The following is a 24,466-nucleotide window of genomic DNA, read 5'->3' on the forward strand; positions in this document are numbered from 1 at the left end:
GAGGCTAGCCTCGAACTCACCGCGATCCGCCTGCCTCTGCCTCCCGAGTGCTGGGATTAAAGGCATGTGCCACCACACCCAGCTCAAAACCATACATTTATAAGCCTAGCACTTGACAGCCTAAACAGGAGACTACGCATTTGGAAACTGGTTATTTAACTAACTTTAGTAGCATTCTGTGTGTAATTGAGATGTATTCCACATAAAGAAGTGATTTGTGAATGCTTACAAGATTCGCTTCAAATCTTTTCACTATGGAATATACTCAATAAACCTCAAGGATCCTGACAAAAAGCTGCTCTTTACGTGCCCTGTCTATCTCATCAGTAAAAGTGCTTCTGGAAATTTGATGTAGTGTGCCATACTAACCATTTGTGGCCTATCTTCTCCATTGTCATTGTAAGTAGGGTAAATATAGTTGTTTGAATGTTCTGCTGCTGCAGAGCCTTCTGGAGATGGTGGCATCTCAATCCAAGCTACAAGAAAAATGACAAGTGTAGCAGTTAAACATTTCTAAAATATATTATCATTCTTACCTCCTCCCCCACCCCCGACACACACACACACAAACTGAATGTTAATTCTATCATAATTTTATTTGTTTCATTCAAATAATACTTGTTAGATTCTGCCTGGTGTTGATATTATTTTGGCTTAGATTGTCTTTCTTAATACGCAGAAAGCATGCATTACACATTCTATGCTTTATAAAAGCCTGCATGTACCCAGGCATGACATTGCACACCGTTGATCTCAGCATGCAGAAGACAGAGGCATATAGATCTCTACAAGTCCATGACTAGCCTGGCCTACAAAGCAGGTTCTAAGCAAGCCAGTGCTACATAGTGAGACTCTGTATCTACCCCTCACCACCACCCCCAAACTGAGCTTGTAGGTAAGCGGTACAAGATTTCTTTTTTTAATGAACTGATTTAGATAAAGTAATCTTTGATTGTTAGTTTTAATGGTCAACTTGACACAAGCTCAAATCTGATGGAAAGGCAGTCTCAGTGAGTGTTTCGGCAAGATAATATTGGCCCATGAGCAAGTCTGTGGGGGGTTGTTTTAATTACCTTAAATGATGTGGTAAGACTTAGCCTGAAAGTAAGCAGTATTATTTCTTGGTTTGGAACCCTGGACTTCCCCAGCATAAAGAAAGTTATCCAAGCAAGCTATTCATGAAAGCACAATAACATGAATGCATTTCTTTCTTTCTGCTTCCTGACTGTGGTCATGATGTGACCAGCTGCTTCAAGCTCCTATGACTATGACTTCCATGCTGTGATAAACTGTAACCTGGAATTGTAAACTGTAATAAACAATCCCTTTCCTCATTAAATTGTTTTTGTCAAGGTATTTCATCAAAGCAACAGAAAAGAAACTAGGGCAAATCTAAGTCACAAACTTACAGAATCCCATTTTGGCCATAGTAAACTATTCATGTCCCCTTAGAAACATTGTATCAGCCTTCTCTGATGTGATTTCCCTACTTGTCAAATGAAGAAATTAATACTAGACTCTCCCTTTGTTGATGAGGTTGGGAATTACAACATAATGATCTGAGACGGAGCTAAAGTCTAAATGGATAACTAAAGACTGAATAAGGTCATCATTCCTTGTTCCACCTTAACATGTAGGGTTAAAGACTATTATATCAAATACTGAGTACTTGGCATTTCTCTGGGAGTTTATGCTGTTGTTGACAAAGTTATTCCAGAGATCTTGTAAGCTTGCACCCCATCTTGTACCTCCTTATTATCCTTAGCCACATTACACTTTAACTGCTTGCTGAATTATCTACCTTCCTACCATTGTAAAGATGGCAGCTCTACAAAACCCCTGATGCACACTGATCATATTAGGATTTGGTGAACCAAATGTATTGCACAAAATCATTTCAAATGATACAATTCTCATAAAAAACAAATATCCCAGCTCTGGACACAAAATCAATGGTAAATGAACAGTATATCCATCAAATCCAATATATGTGTTGTATTCATTCATCTGTCCTCTATTGCAAGGGATCAGCATTGTATAGAAAGTTGGTCAAAATTCAGGTAGCTGGCCCTAACACCCAAAGATCTGAGGCAGAGAAAGCCAAAAGCTTTGTCTTCTATATAGCAACTTCCCAGATGATGCCACTGTTATGGATCCAGGACCCACACTTTGAAAATCAGTGCTCTGTAGTGTCCACCAGGGTGTTTTTCATGTGCAAGAAATAAAAGCTTCCTAAAACAGGTTAGCTTCCTTTTTATTATACAAAAATAAGACATGGCTAGATTCTGTTTCACAAATTAGGAACAAGAGTTAAAAATTCACATAATTATGAATCGCATCTTGAGATAACCAAGACATATACCTGTGGAACTTGCTTCTGCCCGAAGTGGTACAATTGCCTCCCTGAACTCCACCATGGCACTGGTTTGCTCCATTTCTGCTCCTGCTTCCATGACATTTATAAAAATTTCCTCTTGCTTTCTGAAAAAGTCACATATAAAAATAGGTGAGCTTTTGCATAGTCTAAGAATAGTGAGAAATTAAAATGGTCTATCTTAATACTATGTGTTAAAAATAAGCTGAGAATCCATTCCAACAGCTTGTGTGCCCTTATTTAAGTCTGTACAATAGTTGATAATATGAAACGGCTTCAAAAACTTAAGTCCTAGGATTCAAGCCAGCAGGTTCCTTTTATGTAAAGATAAAACCGCTCCCTTCTAGACCCAGGACAGGTATGTGTAAAGGCTGCATTGTTCTGAAGACGTTTCATCTTAATGTCAGGTAAGATGTATATAAATATGAAGGTAAATTTTTAACCTACTCTCACTGGTAAGTTTGCACCAGCTTCTGTTACAGCAACTACTAGATATGACATAAAGTCTTTATTTCTCTTTAAACATCATGAATCTAGACATGAAAAGATCTTCAAAGTGGCTTGGTTCTCCTTAAGGTCCCGATGAAAATCATATACTATCTCAGATCTTAACTCCAACATACAGCTTAGACCTAAGAAAACATGGTGTCTCTGTTATCTGCTATCACAGAAGACTGGCTGTTGTCTGATATATTGTAATTTCATTGTTTGGTACTACATACATCAAACTAACAGAAGATGACAAGAATAGTATTCTGGGGGCTGAAGCAATTACTCACTGGTTAAGATTAATTGCTGCTCTTTCAGAGGACGCCAGTTCAGTTCCCAGCACCCATCCAATGGCTAGGAAGTGTCTGTAACTCCAGTTGCAAGAGATCCACCACCCTCTCTGACCTCCCCAAACACTAGGCACACATGCACTGCACATATGTACATGTAGGCGAAATATTCATAAAGAGTAATACATTTTAAAGAATGTTTCTAAAAGAAATAATCACTTACTGAGCATTCTTCTGCTGACAAGGAAGTTGATCTTGCTCTCTTGACTGACCCTGCTGGTCTTTAGCTATAGAGTAAAACAAAGCCTATGTGTCATTCAGAAATCATGTTTTGTACTTCTTTGAAGGCCAATAACTTTCACACGCACCACAGGGGGGCAGGGAGAGAGAGGAGCGAGGGAGGGAGGGAGGGAGAGAGGGAGGGTAAGGGAAGGAAGGAGGGAGAGAGGGGGAGGGAGGGGAGAGGGAGAGGAGAGGAAAGGAGAGAGGAGAGAGAGAGAGAGAGAGAAGGAGAGAGAGAGAGAGAGAGAGAGAGAGAGAGAGAGAGAGAGAGAGAGAGAGAGAGAGAGAGATTTCAGGGATTTAAACTGACCAGCAAACAGGAATCTGGAAAGTCCAAACCATGTACTACGGTCTGGGGTGCCAGCTCAGCGGGCAAAGCAGCTTCTACACAAGTATAAGAACCTGCAATTGAATCTCTAAACTGACAAGAAAGAACAACCTTGGGCTCAGCACTCATGCAGTAAGATAGAGTGTGAAGACAGGAGAATTCTGGAAGTGCCATGGCTAGCTAGCCTGTTTATGCAGCAGCAGAACAAGGTCAATCCTCAAACAGGGTAGAATGGAATTGATCCTCTGATCTCCACAGGCTCACTGTGGCATGCACACGCACACACACATACCTATAGTCACATATGCAAACTGGTACACATACATCATAGACACACACACACACACGCACACACTTCCATCTATGTTTACACTCACAAGCATATGCACACATCTATAGTCACATAGAAGAACATGTTACATGTTCATCATACACACACACATACGTATACATACACACAAATATTCTTTTTCTTAAGTATAAGTTCAAAAGTGCAACCATCCATCCCAACCTTAGTGGACACTGGTTTTCGGAGGTTCTTCTCACAGTCACCTGCCAGGAAGGACTGGAAACTGACACCTTGTTGATTCTCAACTGGTTCTGAACCACCACGGTTCACCTTTGAGTTTAAACTAGTATTTTTGAAAGCTCTCTGAACTCAATGTTACTTTTTTAGGTTAATAAATCCTTTCGTTGTTATTAAATGATCAGCCCCATCCCTAGGAAAACTTTTCACAAAATCAAAGCTAAGGAGTTGTTATGCTTCTCCTCATAAGGCATGCTTGAAATTACTTGTCAACAACAAGGAATGGATGCACATGGGAGGGGAGGTGGAAAGGAGTTGGGAGGAGTAGAGGGGAGGGAAACCGTAATCAGGATATTTTGCGTGGGAAAAAAAAGCTCTATTTTCAACCCAAAAAAAGATGAAATTACCAATCAAAAGTTCTTGCTGCTTCAACAAAATTTTTCTGATTTCTTTTAACCATAACATTTTCACATCAATATTTGGAGCCTAAAAATTAAAACAGAAGGGAAAAGTATGTTTCTGTTTGAAAGGAATTTTTCATAATAAAACAAATGCAATCAAACATGAGTCTCTATATAAAGCACAAGGTTCAAATTCTACCCTTTTGCTTCTTTTTTTTCTTTTTAAATATGTTTTACATATACATTATATTATTATACATATATAAAATAAACTATGTATCGCAAGAAGAACCATGACACAATCAGAAATTATATAAAGGTTACATTCATAGTGTTTTGGTTATTTGTATTTGACAGCCTTGAAGAAAACATCTTTCCTATCTTGGTGCATCTAAAATTCTGAATGTAAATCAATATCTATCACATCTCATCACTATCAACTTAAAACATCTATCTACACCTAAAAACACCTGAACCCCTAAACAACTAAGCTTAATTTAAAAGAGTAAGCTCTGTGATCTTCAACCTCGTCAGACACTTGAGAAGGAATAAAACTTAATTACCTGAGTGACCCGGAAGTGCAGGTTAGCAACTTCCTTAAATCATTTAGGGGGCTAATCTTTAGCCATCTGATTAGCAGAGATATTATGATCAAAATAATTCTAAAAGTGCCTCAAGGAGAATGTGCAGAGATCTTTTCATTTATTTTTGCTTTACTGGATTTTGTGTGTGTGTGTGTGTGTGTGTGTGTCACTTTGTTTTAACTTTAGTAAAAACAAAGTAAGCTCTAATATTTTCCAAACTAAAATCAATTATGTCATAATGTTATAAAACACTGATACTCACATGACCGAGTCCCTAAATAGTCTCCATTGCTTATAAAGTAAGTCTCTTCTATGGTACCAATTATTATATAAGGCAAACCAAGAAGGGTTTATCCACCCTTATAATATAATTAGTACAAAATTAAAACAAGCAAGAAAAAAACAAACCCAGAACATGTCTCAGATAATAACGTATGGATCCACCACAAGTTGTGACACAGAGGTTAGTGAAATTGAAATACTCTCTCATGACAGCTCCTTACTGTTCCCCCTTCCCTGAAACAGGGTGAGCCTCAGAGCACACCTGCCCAGGATCTTATCTATGCTCACTCAAAGGCAGGAATAAATCTAAACTGTCATCTCTTCACGTCTTTGAATGCTGAAGACAAAGGGAACTCAACACTAACTCTAGAAACTTCGAAGAAGAAGAAGAAGAAGAAGAAGAAGAAGAAGAAGAAGAAGAAGAAGAAGAAGAAGAAGAAGAAGAAGAACAGCCCAACTTGAAAGATAAGAGATTTTATAAAAGGTGACCAACATTTTTCCCAAGGCAGATTTTTAAATCTTTTTCAAAGACTTATTTAATTTAATTTAATGTATATGGTTAGTTTGCCTACATGTGTGTTAAGTGCACCAATGCCTTCACTGCCCATGGAAACCAGAAGAAGCAGTCAAATACCCCTGGAATTGGAGTTGTAGGTAGTTGTGAGCTACCTACTGTGGGTATTGGAAACTGAACCAGAGTTTTTAATCTTAATGTTGGGGCTAGAGAGATGGCTCTGTGGTGAAGAGTATGTGCTGCTCTTGCAGAGGACCAGACTGTGACTCCCAGCACCCATATGGAATAGATTAAATGGCCTGTAACTCCAGCTCCAGGGCATTTGTTGCTCTCTGCTGGCTTCTAAAAGCACTGCACAAATGGATAACTTCACACACACACACACACACACACACACACACACACACACACACACACACACACCTAAAATCCTTAGTATGAATGCTATGGGAGTAATCAACTGCTTTCTGATTATATTTAAGTCCTGCTCCACTAGAAAAAGAACACAGGCCTGGTATTACAAAGCTGGTTAAGAACCATGGTTGGGGAGCTCATGGGATCCAAAGGTAAACCTACTAGTATTATTTTTTTAAGATTTGTTTATTTGTTGTTATGCATACAGTGCTCTTCCTGCATGTACACCTACCTACATGCCAGAAAAGGGCATCAGATCTCACTACAGATGGTTGTTAGCCACCATGTGGTTGCTGGGAATTGAACTCAGGCCTCTGGAAGAACAATCTTAACCTCTGAGCCATCTCTCCAGCCCTAGTAGTATTTTCTTACTTGGACATAATATCAAACTGTTCTCTATATTGACCTCTCTCTACCTTAGTGCAACTCTCAGAACTCATCAGAAATGTGTATTTGTACAGTGTTTGAAAGGTAACAAAGAAGCTCACAACTGCTAACGCAATAGAGAAGTTAAGTGACTATGGAGTGCTCAGACATAGATGGTCATCTATATTACACTCCTTCCCCAAGGATCAAAACCATCACAGAAGAGGGAACAGGAGGGAGACCAGACCAAAACTGGTTTCTAGCTATTACAGGACTGCTGCTGCACTCAAGAATTCTCAGCAGCTGTGGTTGCCTTCACAAGCCCAAGCCAGTCAACATTCCAACATGGTGTGGGAGGGGATTCATGGAGACTTCATCCCTAATTGAGGACCAAAGGATAGACACTGGCTTCTTGGATAAAGACAGTCATTTTCTAGCTGAGCACAGTGGCACATGCCTGTCATCCCAGAACTTGGTGGCGCAGAGGCAGGAGGATCTCTGTGAGTTCAAGGCCAGCCTGGTCTACAAAGGGAGTCCAGGACAGCCAGGTCTGTTACACAGAGAAACCCTGTCTTGGATGTGGAAGAAAGACAGCCAGGTTTCTTTAAGAATGAGGCATATGGTAAGCTCTCCAGAGGATGCCCCTGCACCAATAGAAATTGGTGGGTTATTACGTTTAAATAAATACATAAATATGTAAATAAGTTTTAAATCTTAAGGCTGATTATGGTTTCTAGAAGAATAACCAACCTGAATAATGTAAGTCTCTTCTTTCTCACCATACCATATTTCAAACTTGCGGTTATCACCTTTCACGTGCTCTGTGATTCCAGCTTCTTCCATCTACAACAAAGCAAACTTTCCCTGAGCATCTGATTACAAATATGGAAATACATTCATCACATTCTTTCATAATTTAAAGGAAACAACAGAATGTCTCACTTAAGCAAAACACACATTTTATTTTCAACAAATAAGAAATGGAAATGACAAATACAGCCATAGGAATGAGAACTTCAGTGCTCTTATGGAAATAAATATGCTCTCAGGGCTCAGGTGCCATGCTCCAGTCCAGTACTTGGTATAAAACAAAATCTTTTCAGAAATAAAAGTAATTAAACAAGCTGGGTGTGGTGGTGTACACCTTTAATCCCAGCACTCAGGAGGCAGAGGCAGGTGGATCGCTGTGAGTTCCAGGCCAGCCTGGTCTACAAAGTGAATCCAGGACAGCCAAGGCTACACAGAGAAAGGCTGTCTTGAAAAAAAAAACAAAAAAAACAAAAAAAAAAGGTAATTAAACATAAATTGAGAAAGCTACCAGAAATTGATTAATTTCACTGACTTCTAAAGTAATTATTGACCAGATCAATTTGATCTTACAAATTTATTCTCCATAAGGTATAAATAGTAAATGTATGGGTCAGAGGAAAACCAGCCAAATTCACAAAGATTTTTTTCTATTCCTACCAATCCCTGAGCCTCTATAGCAAAGGAAATACATACCTAAGTTGAAAGGGTCACAACCTTCTCAACCCCACTAGGAAGACTTGTGTAGTGTGCAGCATGAGCTCCTCCCACAGCTTTCTTCTCATCCTTGTTTGTGCTTTGCACACTTTTCTTTTACCATTTGCTGCTAACCTTAGCTATTTCCATGTGGGACAACTTCACTCCCTTATGTAACATTTTCTCTTAGGTTTTCTCTGCCTTTTCTCTTTTCTTTTAATTGTTTCTTAATTGTCTGAAGGAATATCACACTGTTCCACTTGTGAACCCACAAAATAACCCTAATTAAAACTAATAAACATTAAGGTCAGCACTCATGAGATTCCTGCATTAAGGTAAAGGAAAACAGTTATACTTAGAAATGCAACTCAGCTATGTTAATTAAAGAGCCACTAATATCCACTTTGAAGCAATCTAAAGTAACTTCCAAATGTTCCCAAGTAGATCCTTCCTACGTCACTCTAATCTACCTCTGCTCAAATATTAAGATATAGTAACACTTATGTTGAATCTTTTAAGGTGTGAATTATGTTTCAGCATATGATGATAGGTAGCAGACATACAGACTTCAGAATCAGAGAAGGCCAGCCTAGACCTTCACCCATCTCTAGCATTCATCAGCCATGTGCCTTCGCGTAAGGAACTAGGTTTTTCTTAAATTCCACATTTTTCAACCATAAAATTTGGAAAGCAAGTATTTCATAGAGTTGATATAAGGATATGTTATTAAACAGCATGTTCAGATCATATACATTTTTGTGGGATTGTGTGCATTCGTGTATATGTGTTCACCTATATGTGGGTTATGTGTGTACATGTACCTGTGTGGAGGCCAGAGGTGATATCACATATCTTTCACAATAGCTCTCCACTCTACAGATGCAGGGTCTCTTGCTGAACCCAGAGCTCACCTGATCCAGCTACTAACTAGCCAGCTTATTCTGGGGATTCCCCAGAGCTTAGATTACAAGTAGCAGCCACACCTACATAGCATTTTATGTAGGTACTAGTGATGTGAATTCAAATCCTTACACTTGAACGACAAGCTCTTTACCCTTCTCTCCAGTCCATAATGAACTTTGAACTTATGGCTTTGATTCCCATCCTTTCTTATATTTGAATTGCATCATTATTGATTTGGAGATTTCCCTGGAAATCAAGATATTTTATCTAACACCAAGTTAACACTATATGTGTATGTGTTAAGTTAAAACAACAGTTGATAATAAGCAAGCACACAACCTGATGGATCTGGCAAAGCCATATCTCTTTATCCAATTATGTGTGGCCTGACATATGGGTTTCCTATGGGTGCAAAGTGTTTGCATTACAGTACATAGTCATTAGAAAGACACAAGAATGCTATTTAATTCCAGCTTGGTGTGATGAAATCAAGACAAAAATTCATTTCAGGAGAGAGAAGTTGATCAGGTTTGTTTAGTAGCACACTGACCACTAATGATAGACTCTCATGACAAGTAAGCAAGAGGAAACAAGCATAATGAAACCTAAGAAATAGTCTGCTTTTTTAGTCTATAGAATCACCATTTTCCCAGGAATCTTCATCTAAAATTTTGAAAGCATCACTGACTAATTTTCTATTAAAGATATGATTATATCAGAGAATCAAAAAAAAAACAGACAGATTTTCTTCTTTTAAATGTCAAGTAGTATTTATTTTCTGTATCTGGTAAGTCACTAAGCCCTTATGTCTGCCTTCCATTGAAATGTTTCCTGCATCAGTTCCTCCTTCTGTTACCATGGTAACTATTGTAATCCTTCTGGCTTCATTACCTCATCAGTCCTTCTTTACTTTAATGAACTTCAGAAACACTCTGCTGACATGCCTATCATCATACCGAATTTAAAATAAAATAGAAAACCAATACAAATAAGAAATTCTGCATTAGGTAGTGACAAAGTCACCCCACAAACACAATGTGAATCAAATTGGCTTATGTAAAACATGCTTAGAAAGGTGAAATACCTTTCAAAAAGTACACATGTAGATGGTAAGATCTAAAACCTGTGATGAAGCTGTGGAGCTACTGTGGGTTCAGAATTGAACAGAAAATGAGCAATGAGACATGATGGGGAACAAGGGAGACCCTGGGTAGGGATTTTGCCAGATATAGCTAGAGATAGCTGAGCAATATGAGGAAAATCAAAAGCAGGGTCTGCCTATCAGGTGGCCTCCTTACACTAGGCCCTTAAGCCCATGACAGGCCCATCAATGTAAGCACAGCTAAATTTTCATTAGCTCTCAACTATACTGAGAAAGCCAACTATGAAAGAAAACATTGATGGAAAATGACTAAAAGGAAAAATGACAAAAATAGTAGTGACTGAAGAATTGAAGGTAAAAATCTATCTCTCAGTTATTCTATAAACAAATGTGTTGCTTTTAGAATTTAAATTTGAAAGATAAATTTTATTAGGTTTGAAATAACCAAATTTACCAATTATAACCTTATGTGAGTTGGAAGTATTGCTGGGTTGCTAATGACTTTCACAAACAACACTGTCCTGATTTTAACACAAGACTAATGTCAAGACAAAATGGTAGTTTGGGTTATAGAGAAAACAGAATAATTCCAAGAATAGGAGAGCATGTATATGGGAAAGATCCAGTTGTAACTTGGGGTACCCAGAAAAGATGGGGCCAAGAAATGGAGAAAGGACAAAGAAAGGCAGGAAGGAATATGCTAAGCGCAACACTTCTCCACTCTGAAAGTGCAGTGAGAAGGGGAAAATCCCTTTCCTCTTTGTTCTCTTATAACAAGGGCTTCTTGATAACAAGACCAAAGTTTTACGCAGTAACTTTGGAGGAGTGCTCATTGGTGAGCCAGTTCACTGGAGGGCACCTTGGAGAATGTCTGAGACCACAGCGATAGGGGAGTTGAATGTTCTGCACCTGGGCCCAACCTCTTGTCCTGATTTCAGACTCCCAAAACCCATGTCAAGCTAGAGTTGGTGGTACATGCTTGGAACTCTAGTGTTCCTTCTGCAAGATGGGAGGCAAAGACAGGGGGTCCCTAGAAGCTCTCGGGCCAACAAGACTGGTGTGACCTATAGGACACTTTTTTTCAAATGAGATGGAAGGTGAGAACTAATGCCTGAGGTATCCTATGACCTCCAAACTAGCACTGTAGCAAACATGTGCCTGTACAAAAACACGAACACATATGCACTGCTGTTTTTTAATTCTTTGGTTTGTTTTCAAGTCAGGGTTTCTCTGTGTATAAGTTTGACTGTCCTGGAACTAACTCACTCTGAAGACCAAGGTTGCCTTGAGCTCACAGAGATCTTCGTGCCCCCGCCTACTGAGTGCATATGCCACCACTGGCCAGCTTAAAATTCTTTTAAACAGAAGGATGTGCAGCTAAAGAAGAAAACCTAAGCGATGGACCATACACCAGACAATATTGTACAGCACAACATGTGTGTTCTTACTTTCAGGCAGTGCTTAAAGCTGTATGACGGGTATCTAGCGGCACCTTCTCCAGATTCCACACGCCTCTTACAGAACACAACAGCTTTTTCATACAAGAAAAGGTGTCTCTGCATGGGTTTGAATCTTGCAAAATCCTTCATTTTTGTGGGACCTTTCCGGTGTCCTAGCCAAACACTGAATGCACCTTGCAGAATCATCTTGCCCAATTCATTCAGATTTCCCTAGAATAAAAATATGAAAGCCAATTTGTATTCATGTGTCAGACGTTGACATCTTTGTGTTTAGCTTGACCGAAGCACATTTTGCCTAATTTTTTTTTTCTCAAATCAACATGTAAAACTTTATTGCTGAGGACCCATCACATTTTCATCAGAGGTAATGGATAAATCAATCTGGTACTTACCTGTACGTTTACCCTTTACAAGCTCATTTTCATACAGGCTGCTGGTCAGGGTGCAAGTGGGGGTGAGCAGAGGAGTCGATTGGCATTACTGTGAAGCATATGAACTACAATAATAATCAGGATGGCAAGATATGCCATTTGATATAATAGTGACATGAGCAGCTGGGTGCAACTAACTGCTTTCGTAGCCCTCCTCTCTATTTTCTTCTATGGAAAATAATTTTTTCATATACTATATTCTGGTTACAGTTACCACTCTACAAAGTTCCCTTGGCCTTCCCCACTTTTCCTCCCTTCTAGATTCACACCCTTTCTGTCACTCTTTAGAAAACAAACAAGCATCTAAGGAATAATAATATAACAAAATAAGATACAAACAAAAACAAAGTGGAATAGGACAGAAGAAAAAGAACCAAAGAAAAAGCACAAGAAACGCATATAGACGCAGACACACACACATTTGTACAAACAGAAATTCCATAAAAACATATAACCAGAAGCCATAATAGATTTAAAAACTTTTAATCCCCTGAAGGTTAAAAGCTTTTAATTCCATGACAAAACATTATGAGACAAAGAGCCTCCAAAAATGTCATTTGAGTTCTTTTCATGTGGGCAATCTACTGCTGAGCACGGGGCTGCCCTTAAGAGTGGTTTTAACAGGTGGATCAGGGCCCAGGGGGGGTCTGCTCAAACTATTGCACTAACCAAGGACAATACAAGTAGTAAGGCACTTAACCCCTACTCTGATCTAGCCAATGGACAGGACATCCTCCACAGTTATATGGAGAGCAGGGACTAACTTGACATGAGCTCTGGTGCCCCATATTTGATGACCTCCCCTTGGAGGGGAGCCCTGGTGGCACTCAAAGAAAGAATAGGCAGCCTACCAAGATGAGACTTGTTAGCCTGCGACCATAAAGTGGAGGAGGAGATCATCCTCGGACATGGACTTAGGGGAGGGTAATAGGGTGGGGGTGGGAGGGTAGGAGGAACAGAAGGATACAAGTGATGTGAGAACAATTGAGTTGTAATCTGAATAAATTAATAAAAATAATAAAAATAAAAGTGACTTTTGGGGATCGAACTCAGGTCTTTCTACTTGAAAAAAAAGAGTGGTTTTAAGCCATGTTCACTGTGCTGTAGCATTTTCCTTTGACACATGCCATGTCTCACTTATATTTTACATTGTTGTGAGGTTGCAGCATGAAAGAACCTTCCTTTTCTCTGGCTTCCTGGCATTTCCTATGTGGAGCTATTTCAGCTGGAGCAATGCTCCTATCTCTTCCTCATTCCCAGTAGGTACATGATATATTACCATCCCAAGTTTCCCCTCTGGATGAAGCTGACCCTTTCATCCATATCTAATCTAGACTAGGGCATGCAGCAACGCTGGGACAGTATGTCTGCTTAGCTTACCAAAGCATTTAGTCAAGCAAAATCTCCTAAGTTCCAGACTTGAAGGCAGGCTGCTACAGACCAGGAAAGTGTCATAAAATTCCATTTGGCTGCTGATCTGCAGCCAATTCTCCACTCATCATTATCGATAATCCTGCTTATATTTTTAGTCCCATTTGTCTGCCTCTTATATATTTCCCAATTGAACCCAGGAGGTAAAGAAGAGATTCTTACAAGCTTACACCCTGCAGTTCCAACCATCACTACAATTTACTTACCATGTAGCCATTGATTGCAATCTGATGCATAGAGTCATTCACTGACTTCAGCAAGTCCAGCATTGTGTCGAGCGCCTCCTTTAACTGAGTTGTCCCCTCACCTTCTTTGCTGTACTTTAAGAGCTCCTGTAATTAGAAGTCAAGAATGAAAATTAATATTAATCACATATGAAAACTGCTGGAAAATGAATACTTTGAAGCTAATGTGATTTTGAGCAGTTCTCCAATGACACCGTCATTTTTAGAGTAATTTCTTTCAGACTGTCTGTCACATTAACATTATATTTAATAACAATGTCAGAATTGGGAAAGAAGTAGAATAATGACTAAAGAGTATAAAACAAAGGGCATTCAGTGCTTTTAGAGCTAAAAAGACAACAGCTACAAAAACACATCAGAGATTCATTTTCAAAACAATTGCATGCGTTTTCCTCCTCCACATATACTAATTTGTCAACCATGATGCATATAGCATCATGAGAAACATTTTAAAAGAAACTATGTTGTATTTATATATAATATAGCTTCTACTAATCCTTTGCCGTTGAACTAGGGGAGTGTCATTTGCATTTTTCACTAAAAAGAACAATAGAAAAACACAATCTCAAAATGAATGAATATATATTTAGATCTTAACAATATGAAAAATTCTTTCGTAAAACATTATGCTTAAATACATCTCAAACTTGTATGGAGGATCAAGAGCTAACATTCCATATTCACACAGCTCAATCATCTTGGATATACCATTTGTACAGCACCATGAAAGAACACACCGCAAGAATCTTCCAGGTCAATAAGGCCATTGCTCTCTTTCAACCTATTGTTAGTGCTTCCTAGTCAAGCACTTCCTTTGCAATGACTACCAGATCTGACTTTTTTTAAAGGCCAGTTAAGTAGGTACTAGAAAGATGGCTCATTGATTAAGAGTACTGGCGGCTCTTACAGAGAAGCTGGGTTCTATTCTCAGTACCTACATTGTGACTCAGAACAGACTATAACTCTAATATCCTCTTCTTGCCTCCATGGGTACCAGGCATGCTACACATACATACATGCATGCAAAACACTCATACACAGAAAATCATTTTTAAAGTCAAGAAACAAGTAAAAGCTTCATGTAATTACCTTTAAAAGCAACTGATACTTAGTGATTCGCTGAACTGGTTTGAGCAAGTAGGAATCCAGACCAAGTCGATGTTTTAATTTTTTTTGACATTCCTGTCATTAAAACATAAGGATCAGCTGGGTACAGTGGCACATGCCTTTAAACTCAGCACTCTGCAGGCAGAGGCAGGCACATCTAAGTGAGATAATAATCAATAAATTTTAAATTATGAAATTCAGAGGGAGCCGAGCACGATGGTGTGCACCTTTAATCCCAGCACTCAAGAGGCAGGGACAGGCAGATCTCTGTGGGTTCGAGGCCAGCCTGGTCTACAAAGAGATTTCCAGGACAGCCAGGGCTATAGATGAAAAGAAGGAGAAGGAGAAGGAGGAGGAGCAGGAGGAGGAGGAGGAAAGAAAAGAAAAGAAACAAAGATATGTAGAGGGAACACAAGAATCAAACAAAATATATATACGAAAATTCCAGATAACCAGGGTTAAGTTCTCAGCATCCACACAGTGACTCACACTCATCCAAAACTCTAGTTCCAAGGAATCCAATGCACTTTTTGACTTCCATGGGCAACAAAAACATATATGGTGTGCAAATTATATATGTATGTATGTATGTATGTATGCATGTATATATGTATGTTTGTGTGCATACATATGTATGCTGGCAAAATACTCATACATAAAAAATAAGTAAGTCTTTAAACAATTTTAATAAAAATACAAAGACATGAACTCACTGATTAGACCAAGACATGAATCATTTGTATATCTTAAGGAGCGTGTATCAGAAAAACCACTGCTGCATATAGTACAAAAATTATGAGAAATAATATACTGGAAAAACTGTTATGAATACCATTTTAAAGTTTTAAGAGCACATGCCAGCACTCAAGAGTAAGAAGTAAGTGGATCCCTAGACGTTTAAAGCCAGCTTGGTATACATAGTGAGTTCCAGGCCAACTAGGGCTACATAATAGAGAGATCCAATCTCAAAAAGAAAGGGAAGGAAGAGGAAGAAACAAAGGAGGGAGTGAGGGAGGGAAGGAGGAAAGGAAGGAGGGAAGGAGAAAGGAAGAAAGGAAGGACTTGGAAGGTAGAAAATTACAGCATTTCAAATACTACATATAAATGCACGTTGGTATAAACTACATAAAATTTGAGAAAGCAAAATATGACAATAAGTTAGAATGATTAAAGCGTTCTTCAGACTGTCCAAGACCAGCTCCATAGGCGAAGGCCCAGAAAAGAAACAGGTTGTGCTAAATATAAATCTGACTGGGTATGAGAACAGAGTATTTTCTAAGATCGCAAGAAAAATACAGACTTCATCAACTGGTGCTGCATTTCATTCAGTAATTGGCTTGCTGCCACTATAAATATAGGGGTCATGACACTGGGTCCTGGGAACAGTGTAGGGACCATAGTTAGGAGAGGATGGGGGTAGTGACGATGAATGTGCATATGGGAAGTGCATAACACAAAAGGACTGGGAGGAGGATGTACCTGAAGAAGATATAGGGCCTTTCACTGGATGTGAGTAAAATTCAACACATAACCTAACTCAAATAAGAATAAACAGCCAACACATAAAGATGAGAGACTGATGGATTTGATCTCCTTCATGAAACCCAACTAGAATAATGAACTATATTTTTCTCAAGACAAAAAGCTTAAAAACTAAAAGTCCCCATCCAAGGGACATGGTCTGGTGGCACTCAGAGGAAGGATAATAGGTCACCAAGAAGAGACTCGATACCCTATGAGCATATACAGGGGAGGGAGTCCCCCTCAGTCACAGACATAGGGGAGGGGAATGGGGGGGGAAGCGGGAGGGAGGGAGGAATGGGAGGATACAAGGGATGGGCTAACAACTGAGATGTAATTTGAATAAATTAATAATAAAAAAAGGAAAAAAAAAGAAAAAAAACTAAAAGTCAAATTCACACATGATGTCTAATTATAAGCTGAGAGAGGAAAAAGACAAAAACAGCTCAGTTTTTATGTTTGTGAATGCCCCGTTCCCCTTCTCAAAGACTTACCCAGTACCTCTAAAAGAAAAAAGTTCAGTGTTTATGAAATCAATACTAACAATTGTTGGTAAGGATGTGGAGCAAGCAGACTCATACATTCTTGGTAGTAATAGAGAACTGCAGTCACTATGTAAAACAATCTAACAGCTAGCTTTTAAACAGAACCAAGTGTGGTGGCTCACACATTTAATCCCTTCAGGAAGCAGGAGCAGATGTATCTCTGTAAGTTCAAGGCTGATATGGTATCCATATAGTACATCCCAGGCTAGCCAGGACTACCTAGTAAGATTCTGTTCAACACTAAACATAGAGTTTCCATAGGTAACTCCTAGGTATATAGTTACTATAGAATTCCTCCTAGGTATATAGACAAAAGAAAAAGAAAAAGAAAAATTGGCTGCATGTTTTTGTAACAGGACTAGAGATGGCTCAGTGATGAAGAGCAATGACTGCTCTTCCAAAAGACCCGAGTTAGCTTTCCAGCTCCCACATAGTGGTTCACAACAGCTTCAACAAATACAGAACCCCCTCTTCTGGCCTCTGAGGACACTACATGCACATAGTATACAAACAAGCATGCAGGGAAAACACATATACACTATAAAATAATCAAATTTCTTAAAATGTTTGTAATAGCTATGGTAAACAAAAGATAGAAACAATCCAAATCTCCATCAATTAATAATCATATTAATCAAATATGATCTAACAACTCAGGAAAATATTCAAACAGAAAAAGAATGAAATAATTCTATATACAGTGGCATGAAGCTCAAGTTAAGTAAACAGTTCTCAACCTGTTAGTCATGGACCCTCTGGGATTGCACATCAGATATCCTGTATATCAGATGTTCACACTATGATTCATAGCAGTAGCAAAATTACAGTTACAAAATAGCAATGAAGAAATTTTGTGGTTGGGGTTCACCATAACATGAGGAACTGTATTGAAGGGTCACAGCATTAGGAAGGCTGAGAAGCACTGTGTTAAGTTAAAGAAGCCACATAAAAACACCATATAGTGTGTTTTAGATGAAATGCTCAGAACAGGCAAATCTGAATGGATTGAGGAAAATCCGTGTAAGGGGTGACTATTAAGAAGTACAAGGTGTCCCCCTCCAGGGGACATGGTGGCACTCAGAGGAAGGATAGCAGGCTACCAAGAAGAGACTTGATACCCTATGAGCACATACAGGGGGAGGAAATCCTCCTCAGTTACAGTCATAGGAGAAGGGAGTAAGGGGAAAATGGGAGGGAGGGAGGAATAGGAGGATACAAGGGATGGGATAACCATTGAGATGTAACAAGAATAAATTAATAATATATATATTTTTTTAAAAAGTACAAGGTGAAAAAATAAATAAATAAATAAATAATAAAATAAAAGTACAAGGTGGTATAAATCTCTCTTTCTTCTTTATGGCTTGATCCATTAGTTGGTTGCTGTTACTTATTTGTTTTCAAAGGCAGGATCTCACTATGTATCCCAGGCATTACTCAAACTCAAGATCCTTCTTCAGGACTGTCAGTGCCACCATGACTGACTTTAGGGTGAAAAATGTTAATGGTAAAAATGTTCTTAAATTAATTGTGTTTATAACCATACAATTTGAAGAATACAATTAAAGTACTGAATTGTATGCTTTAAAACTATGGCTCTTAACCTATGGGTCATGACCACACTGGGGAGGAATGACTCCCCAGTCTGGGATCACTATAACAGGACAAACTGTATTAAGGGGTCACAGCATTAGGGAGGTTGAGAGCTCCTACTTTAATGGGATGAATTTCATAGTATTTTATTTGCACCATAATAAGTCAAAACCAAAGTTAAATGGACATTAAAATCTAAAATAAAATAAAAATAAAAATAAAATCTAAAATAAAAAATTTTAAGCTGCAATAAGTACAACTGAGTCACATGCACACCCACATTATTCTCTATAAAAAGTAAATCAGACGGCCTTTGGACTACGGGATATAAGGTTCAACTGAGATCACATCATCATACTGAAAGCAAGGAGCTGAATATCTATATACCAAACAACTTTGAGGCTCACATCCTTTTTCCTTAAGCATAACAGCCGCTAATGGTGTTTATAATGAACAGCAGCCTGGAAGATCTAAGCAACTGAAGAAAAAGTACCGAAAGATAGATATAGTAAGAACCCCCTACACCCTGTCTCTCAATAGCACACCAAAGGAAACAACCTGAGACAAACAATCCAGGCTGAGGACCGTTCTCAATAAACCCAAAAACACACAAGAAACTTCATCAGATTTCACATGCTTGTCTTTAATGGAACCTGACAATTAACAGGCATTTCAAGAGAGCATTCAAGATGAGTGGCAGGTGCTAATGAAGAAAAGGAATAGAAAAGCAATTTGAATGCAGTTGAAACTATACAGACAGAATAAAACTACATTAAAATGAAGATCTATTATTATCTTCATATAGATAAATGAAAAAATTCTAAAACAAAAATCAGGATTCCATTAAAAGTTAGTCAGAATACAGAAAAATTTGAGCTGGCACAGCCACTGTGGAAATCAGGATGGAAGTTCTTCAAATAACTATGACAATAGCCCAGTTGATAACATATTTGCTTTGCAAGCATGAAGACCTGAGCTAGACACCCCAGAACTTGCACTTGGCAGCCAGTGGTGGTGCACATCTTTAATCCCAGCAAGCGGGAGGCAGAGCCAGGCAGATCACTGAATTTGAAACCAGCAACATTTGCAGGACAGCCAGGGCTACACAGAGAAACTCCGTCTCGGAGAAAATAAAAACCCACCACCCACAACAAGGATGTGCACAGTGGCTTGCAGCACTTATACATTTATAATCCCAACACTAGGGAGGAGGAGCTAGGCAGATCTCTGACACTTAATGGCCAGTTAGCTTGCCCTACTTAGCTTGTTCCAAGCTAATGGGAGATTCTATCCAAAACAAACAAACAATAACACCAAAGGTTGACCTCTGGCCTCAACACCCCAGTCACACATAATACATGCACACATGTGTCTGCAAACACATGAACATACACACATAGACATATTTTTTAAAGTTAAAACTAGATCTACCATATATATGACCCAGCTATACCATTCCCAGGACTCTAACTCAGCATATTAGAGAGATACTTGCACATCTATGACTGCAGTACCAGTCACAGTAGCCAAGATATGCAACAAGACTAGAGTCTCTTCAACATATGAATGGACAATGGCATACAGTGAAGTCTTATTGGGTCATAATGAAGAAAGAAATTACGTCATTTTCAGGAAATAAAGAATAAAGCTAAAATAACCATGTTAAGTAAAATAAGCAAAACTCAAAAAGAAACATAGAACACCAAGAAGAATATATATACATATAGAGAGGTATCATTTATATATTAATAAAGGACTATTTGAGAAGAGGAAGGAGACTAAGGAGATTAGTGTTGGAACAAGAAAGGAGAATAGGAGGTGACTATGGTCAATACACATGATATACTTAAATCAATGTTATAAAATCCATCACCTTGTATAACAAGTATTACACCAATAAAATTTTAAGTTAAAACAAGACAGCAAATGTAAAACTCTCAATTAAGAGGAATAGCAGTTAATTCCTGAGATCAGAACAGACAGACAAAAAGCTTGGAAAACAGAAAAAAGGTAATTATAGAACTAGTCTAGGACTCCAACATCACTACAACAGGAATTCCAGGAAAAGAAAAATGGTGAAACTTAGGTGAAAGGAAAAAAACTAGAGTAAATTTGGTCTGGGGGTTCCAGTTTCAGGGCAATCAGGAGGTGCCAGGGTACTGCATAGGCTTAGAATGCTTCCTGGTACATAAAAGACACAGGCTTCACACCTTTACCACAAAAGTCAAAAGAAATAATACCTAAAATACCAAGATAATGAAGAAAAATGATGCAAATAATCAAATTCTAAGTCTTATGTCCCATATCTTTCAGAGAAACAAAGTCAAAATGGCATCATCTATTTCTTCTAGAAGTCAGAAAACAGTGAAATAGTATCTTCACTTTTCTGGGAATAATTATTTCTTAGTTAAAATTCTATAATTAGCCAACGCTACAATCAAAGTATTAGGGTACAATAAAGACACTTGCTCATATAAGTTCTCCAAAACGTATGCAAATATATTACCTAACATGCACAATTTCTAAATAAACTATTAGATTTATTCTACCAAACAGAGGGTAAAACAATAAGAAAGACATAAGGCTGGAAAGATGACTCAGTAGTTTACAACAGTTGTTTTTGCATAGGACACAGGTTCAAGTCTTAGCGTCCACATAGTGTGTCACAACCATCCAAACTCTAGTTCCATGCAAACCATCGCCCTAGTAGGTCTCCCATAGGTGCCAGGTATGCACAAAGTGCACATGTGTACACACAGGCAAAACACACATATGCATACACATAAAATTAAATAAATCTTCTTTTCAGACTTGCCATGTGCACAGAGGACAGGCTACTGAAGAGAGCAGTGAGAAGTACCTCCAAATGATATGTACCAAGACCCTGAGATGAAAGCTGTAAGCAGGTCAGAAACTCTAGAAGGTATTTCTTTAGGATGAAATTTAAAGACAGCCAATGCATGTTTTGTGATTCCTAAAATTAGAAAAGACTTAGGTAGGGAGAAAGCAAAACATATAGAAAATTAAGTGAGTAAAAAGAAAATTGTAGTAAAAACACAAGAGAAGGAAAAGCAACAATATTTTACTATATGAGTCATCTACACAGAGAAATTCCAGTCTTAATAATTGAGTTAAATATAGCCAATCGGTCTAACAAAAATATACTGGAAGCTTTGGAGAAAAAGAACTTGACGTGGCTATGGTCATGGGACTGGGAGCAGTGAAAGAGACCTAAATCTTCGTTTTCTAAAGCAGGAAGAAGAAAGACAAGCATGTTATTTGGAGATAGGGAGGCAAATACCAGAAGTAGCTAAAAGTGGTTGTCTCTGGGGAACAGCAAATATATATTTATATGCCTAAGTGTGCTTATGTGTGTACTTTGGTTGAGAGCAGAATGCCGCTTCGCTTATATACGTAAATAATTTAGCCAAAGCAGAAAATGAATTTACTACTGAGAAATATTCGAATATTTTCCAACAGGAATGTATTCAATACGTAAATAATTAATACCTGGAAAAAGGCACATTCTGAATATTTCCTCCAAATTAACTCCGACCTGGGTTTATTTTGACAGTACTTGGCATACATCTGAAAATCATCCTTCTGTAATGAAGCACAAATGCAAATATGTTACCAATTTATAAACATGAATTTTGTTTTCGAAAAGGCTGAGCAAGAGTATGTGGCCAACCGTGGTAGTGAATGCGACGTAGAAGGACCAGACAGCAGGGTACATAACTCTACAATTTCAGAACTCCTGCTTACAAACTTGGCAGTTGGGCAAGAAAAGCCTTATCTTTTTAAACTACTTATTATCATGATCTAATAGGTGCCAAAAATGAGTTTTCTGTGCTATTAGTACGCTAGTGAGCTTAAAACTTACTTCCAAGTTAGAAATAGTGCTTGGTTCATCACTGGGACATCAGCACATCTCAGCACATGGCTGAACAATTTGCTTTCCCTTGAATCATCTTTCCCGAATCCTCATTTATTGGTCTGTCTCCTACTCACACTTTAACTTTCATCTCATGAGTGTCTTCTATCTAGCCACTGTTTCTGCCCTCAAGCTGTGGATGCTGTCCTTCTTTTGAGCCCCATAGTACACTTTGTGTATTTCTAATGAGTATAATTCATCCTGTACGTGATTTAAGGCTTCTGTTTCTCTACCTAAGTGTTCTTTACCTTGGTTTCCACATTGACCAGCACAGTGCTTGGTAATCAGTAAATACTAAGTAGATGGGTACTGAATGGGCATATCATCAAGAAGTACTTATTAAACCACTAGTAGTTGACAAGAACTCTGCCAACTTTGACAGATACAAAGATTCATAGGATATGAGACTTTCTCATCAGGTTGGGAAATAATTTATGTATACATGTAAAGGTACACAGTAAACATAAAATCTCTTTTGAGTAGCAGAGAGTTGGGTATTTTTAAAGATGAGATCTCACTAAGTAGTCCAGAATGGCCCGAGACTCACTCGCAATCCTGATTCTATCTCCCGAGTGCTTGCATCATCATGTCTTGCAGATTACCACAGTGTTTTAAGAACTAGACTCCAAAGGATATTGAACCAACTGCTATTTGAAAATGGAATGGATGAATTTGGCCATTTTTAAAAAGAATCTTTTATTCTAACTTTAACCAAGCTCAGGGCAACTGTACTAATATGCTCCCATCTCTCATATTTTCATAGCGAGGGTGGTCTCTGGATTCCACTGCTACTACCTGGGTAATTGAAACGTTTAATATCACAGAATACAAATCTGCCCTGAGTATCCTTTACATCACTTGTCCAACAAAACAAGTTTACATTAAATACTTGCTGGAATTGATGTGTCTTCTCCAAAGACATTAAAGGGAAAGGGAGGCATAGCTTGTCTCTAAACCAGCTTCATACTAAAGATACTTTTTGGCTTGTCAATATTTATATAATTTGAAAGCAAATAATCAGACTAACCCTTTCCAGGAAGCAAGGTCCCACTCTTTCTGGAGCGTTAGAGCAATCTTCCAGGCTACTCATGAAAATGCTGTCAATTTTTCAGAGAAAAAAAAAGTTAGTTATTACATATAATGACAAAGCAAGCAGTAACATTTCTTTTCCCACTGTTTGAGACAGGGCCTCTCTATGTAGCCCTGGCTATCCTGGATTCAGTTTTTAGACCAGGAACTCATAGAAATCTACCTGCCTCTTCCTCCCAAGTGCTGGGATTGAAGGCATGAGCCACCAGCACACAGCAATAACTCTTTTTTTTTTTTTTTTTTTTTTTTTTTTGGTTTTTCAAGACAGGGTTTCTTTGTGTAGCCTTGACTGTCCCAGAACTCTCTTTGTAGACCAGGCTGGCCTTGAACTCACAGTGATCCACCTGCCTCTGCCTCCCGAGTGCTGGGATTAAAGGCATGTGTCACCACATCCGGCCAGCAATAACTCTTTTTGGAAAAAAATAAAATCACCAGAAAATTCAATTTGGCAATTACATACTTGTTATGGAATTCATATATTTCTGCCATATTTCCAAAAAGAACATCCTTTTTATTTCTCAGGAGAGGTGGCATAAGATCAAACATCTGTGGATTGTCCATCTCAGATCTGTAGCCCTATTAAAAATAAGTCAAGTTTCCATTTTTAATATTTATATTAATGTTTCATTCGGCTACTGACAGTATACATGCAACAAAATATAAAGGTTTGTGGGTACAACTGTTTGTACTTTGATGTTTAGATTCCTTAGTTACCAGAGTTATCTGTGGCATTATTTAGAATGAAGGATAAG

General features: G+C 38.3%; 1 protein-coding gene across 1 annotated transcript in view; it reads right to left on the reverse strand.

The window, feature by feature from the left end:
- Window positions 1–315: 315 nt before the first annotated feature.
- The window catches only part of Mcf2 (MCF.2 cell line derived transforming sequence), a 60,622-nt gene continuing 36,471 nt past the window's right edge, over window positions 316–24,466 (reverse strand). Inside the window, exons 15-25 of the mRNA XM_051141920.1 lie at window positions 24,175–24,290; window positions 23,653–23,722; window positions 22,202–22,294; window positions 15,015–15,107; window positions 13,887–14,012; window positions 11,807–12,028; window positions 7,601–7,693; window positions 4,697–4,775; window positions 3,377–3,440; window positions 2,363–2,523; window positions 316–476 (exon numbers count right to left, since the gene is read on the reverse strand). Of these exons, the coding sequence (XP_050997877.1) occupies window positions 316–476; window positions 2,363–2,523; window positions 3,377–3,440; window positions 4,697–4,775; window positions 7,601–7,693; window positions 11,807–12,028; window positions 13,887–14,012; window positions 15,015–15,107; window positions 22,202–22,294; window positions 23,653–23,722; window positions 24,175–24,290 (1,278 nt within the window). The remainder of the gene's footprint in view (window positions 477–2,362; window positions 2,524–3,376; window positions 3,441–4,696; window positions 4,776–7,600; window positions 7,694–11,806; window positions 12,029–13,886; window positions 14,013–15,014; window positions 15,108–22,201; window positions 22,295–23,652; window positions 23,723–24,174; window positions 24,291–24,466) is intronic.

This window comes from Acomys russatus, chromosome X (genome assembly GCF_903995435.1).
Source record: "Acomys russatus chromosome X, mAcoRus1.1, whole genome shotgun sequence".
NCBI classification, from domain to species: domain Eukaryota; kingdom Metazoa; phylum Chordata; class Mammalia; order Rodentia; family Muridae; genus Acomys; species Acomys russatus.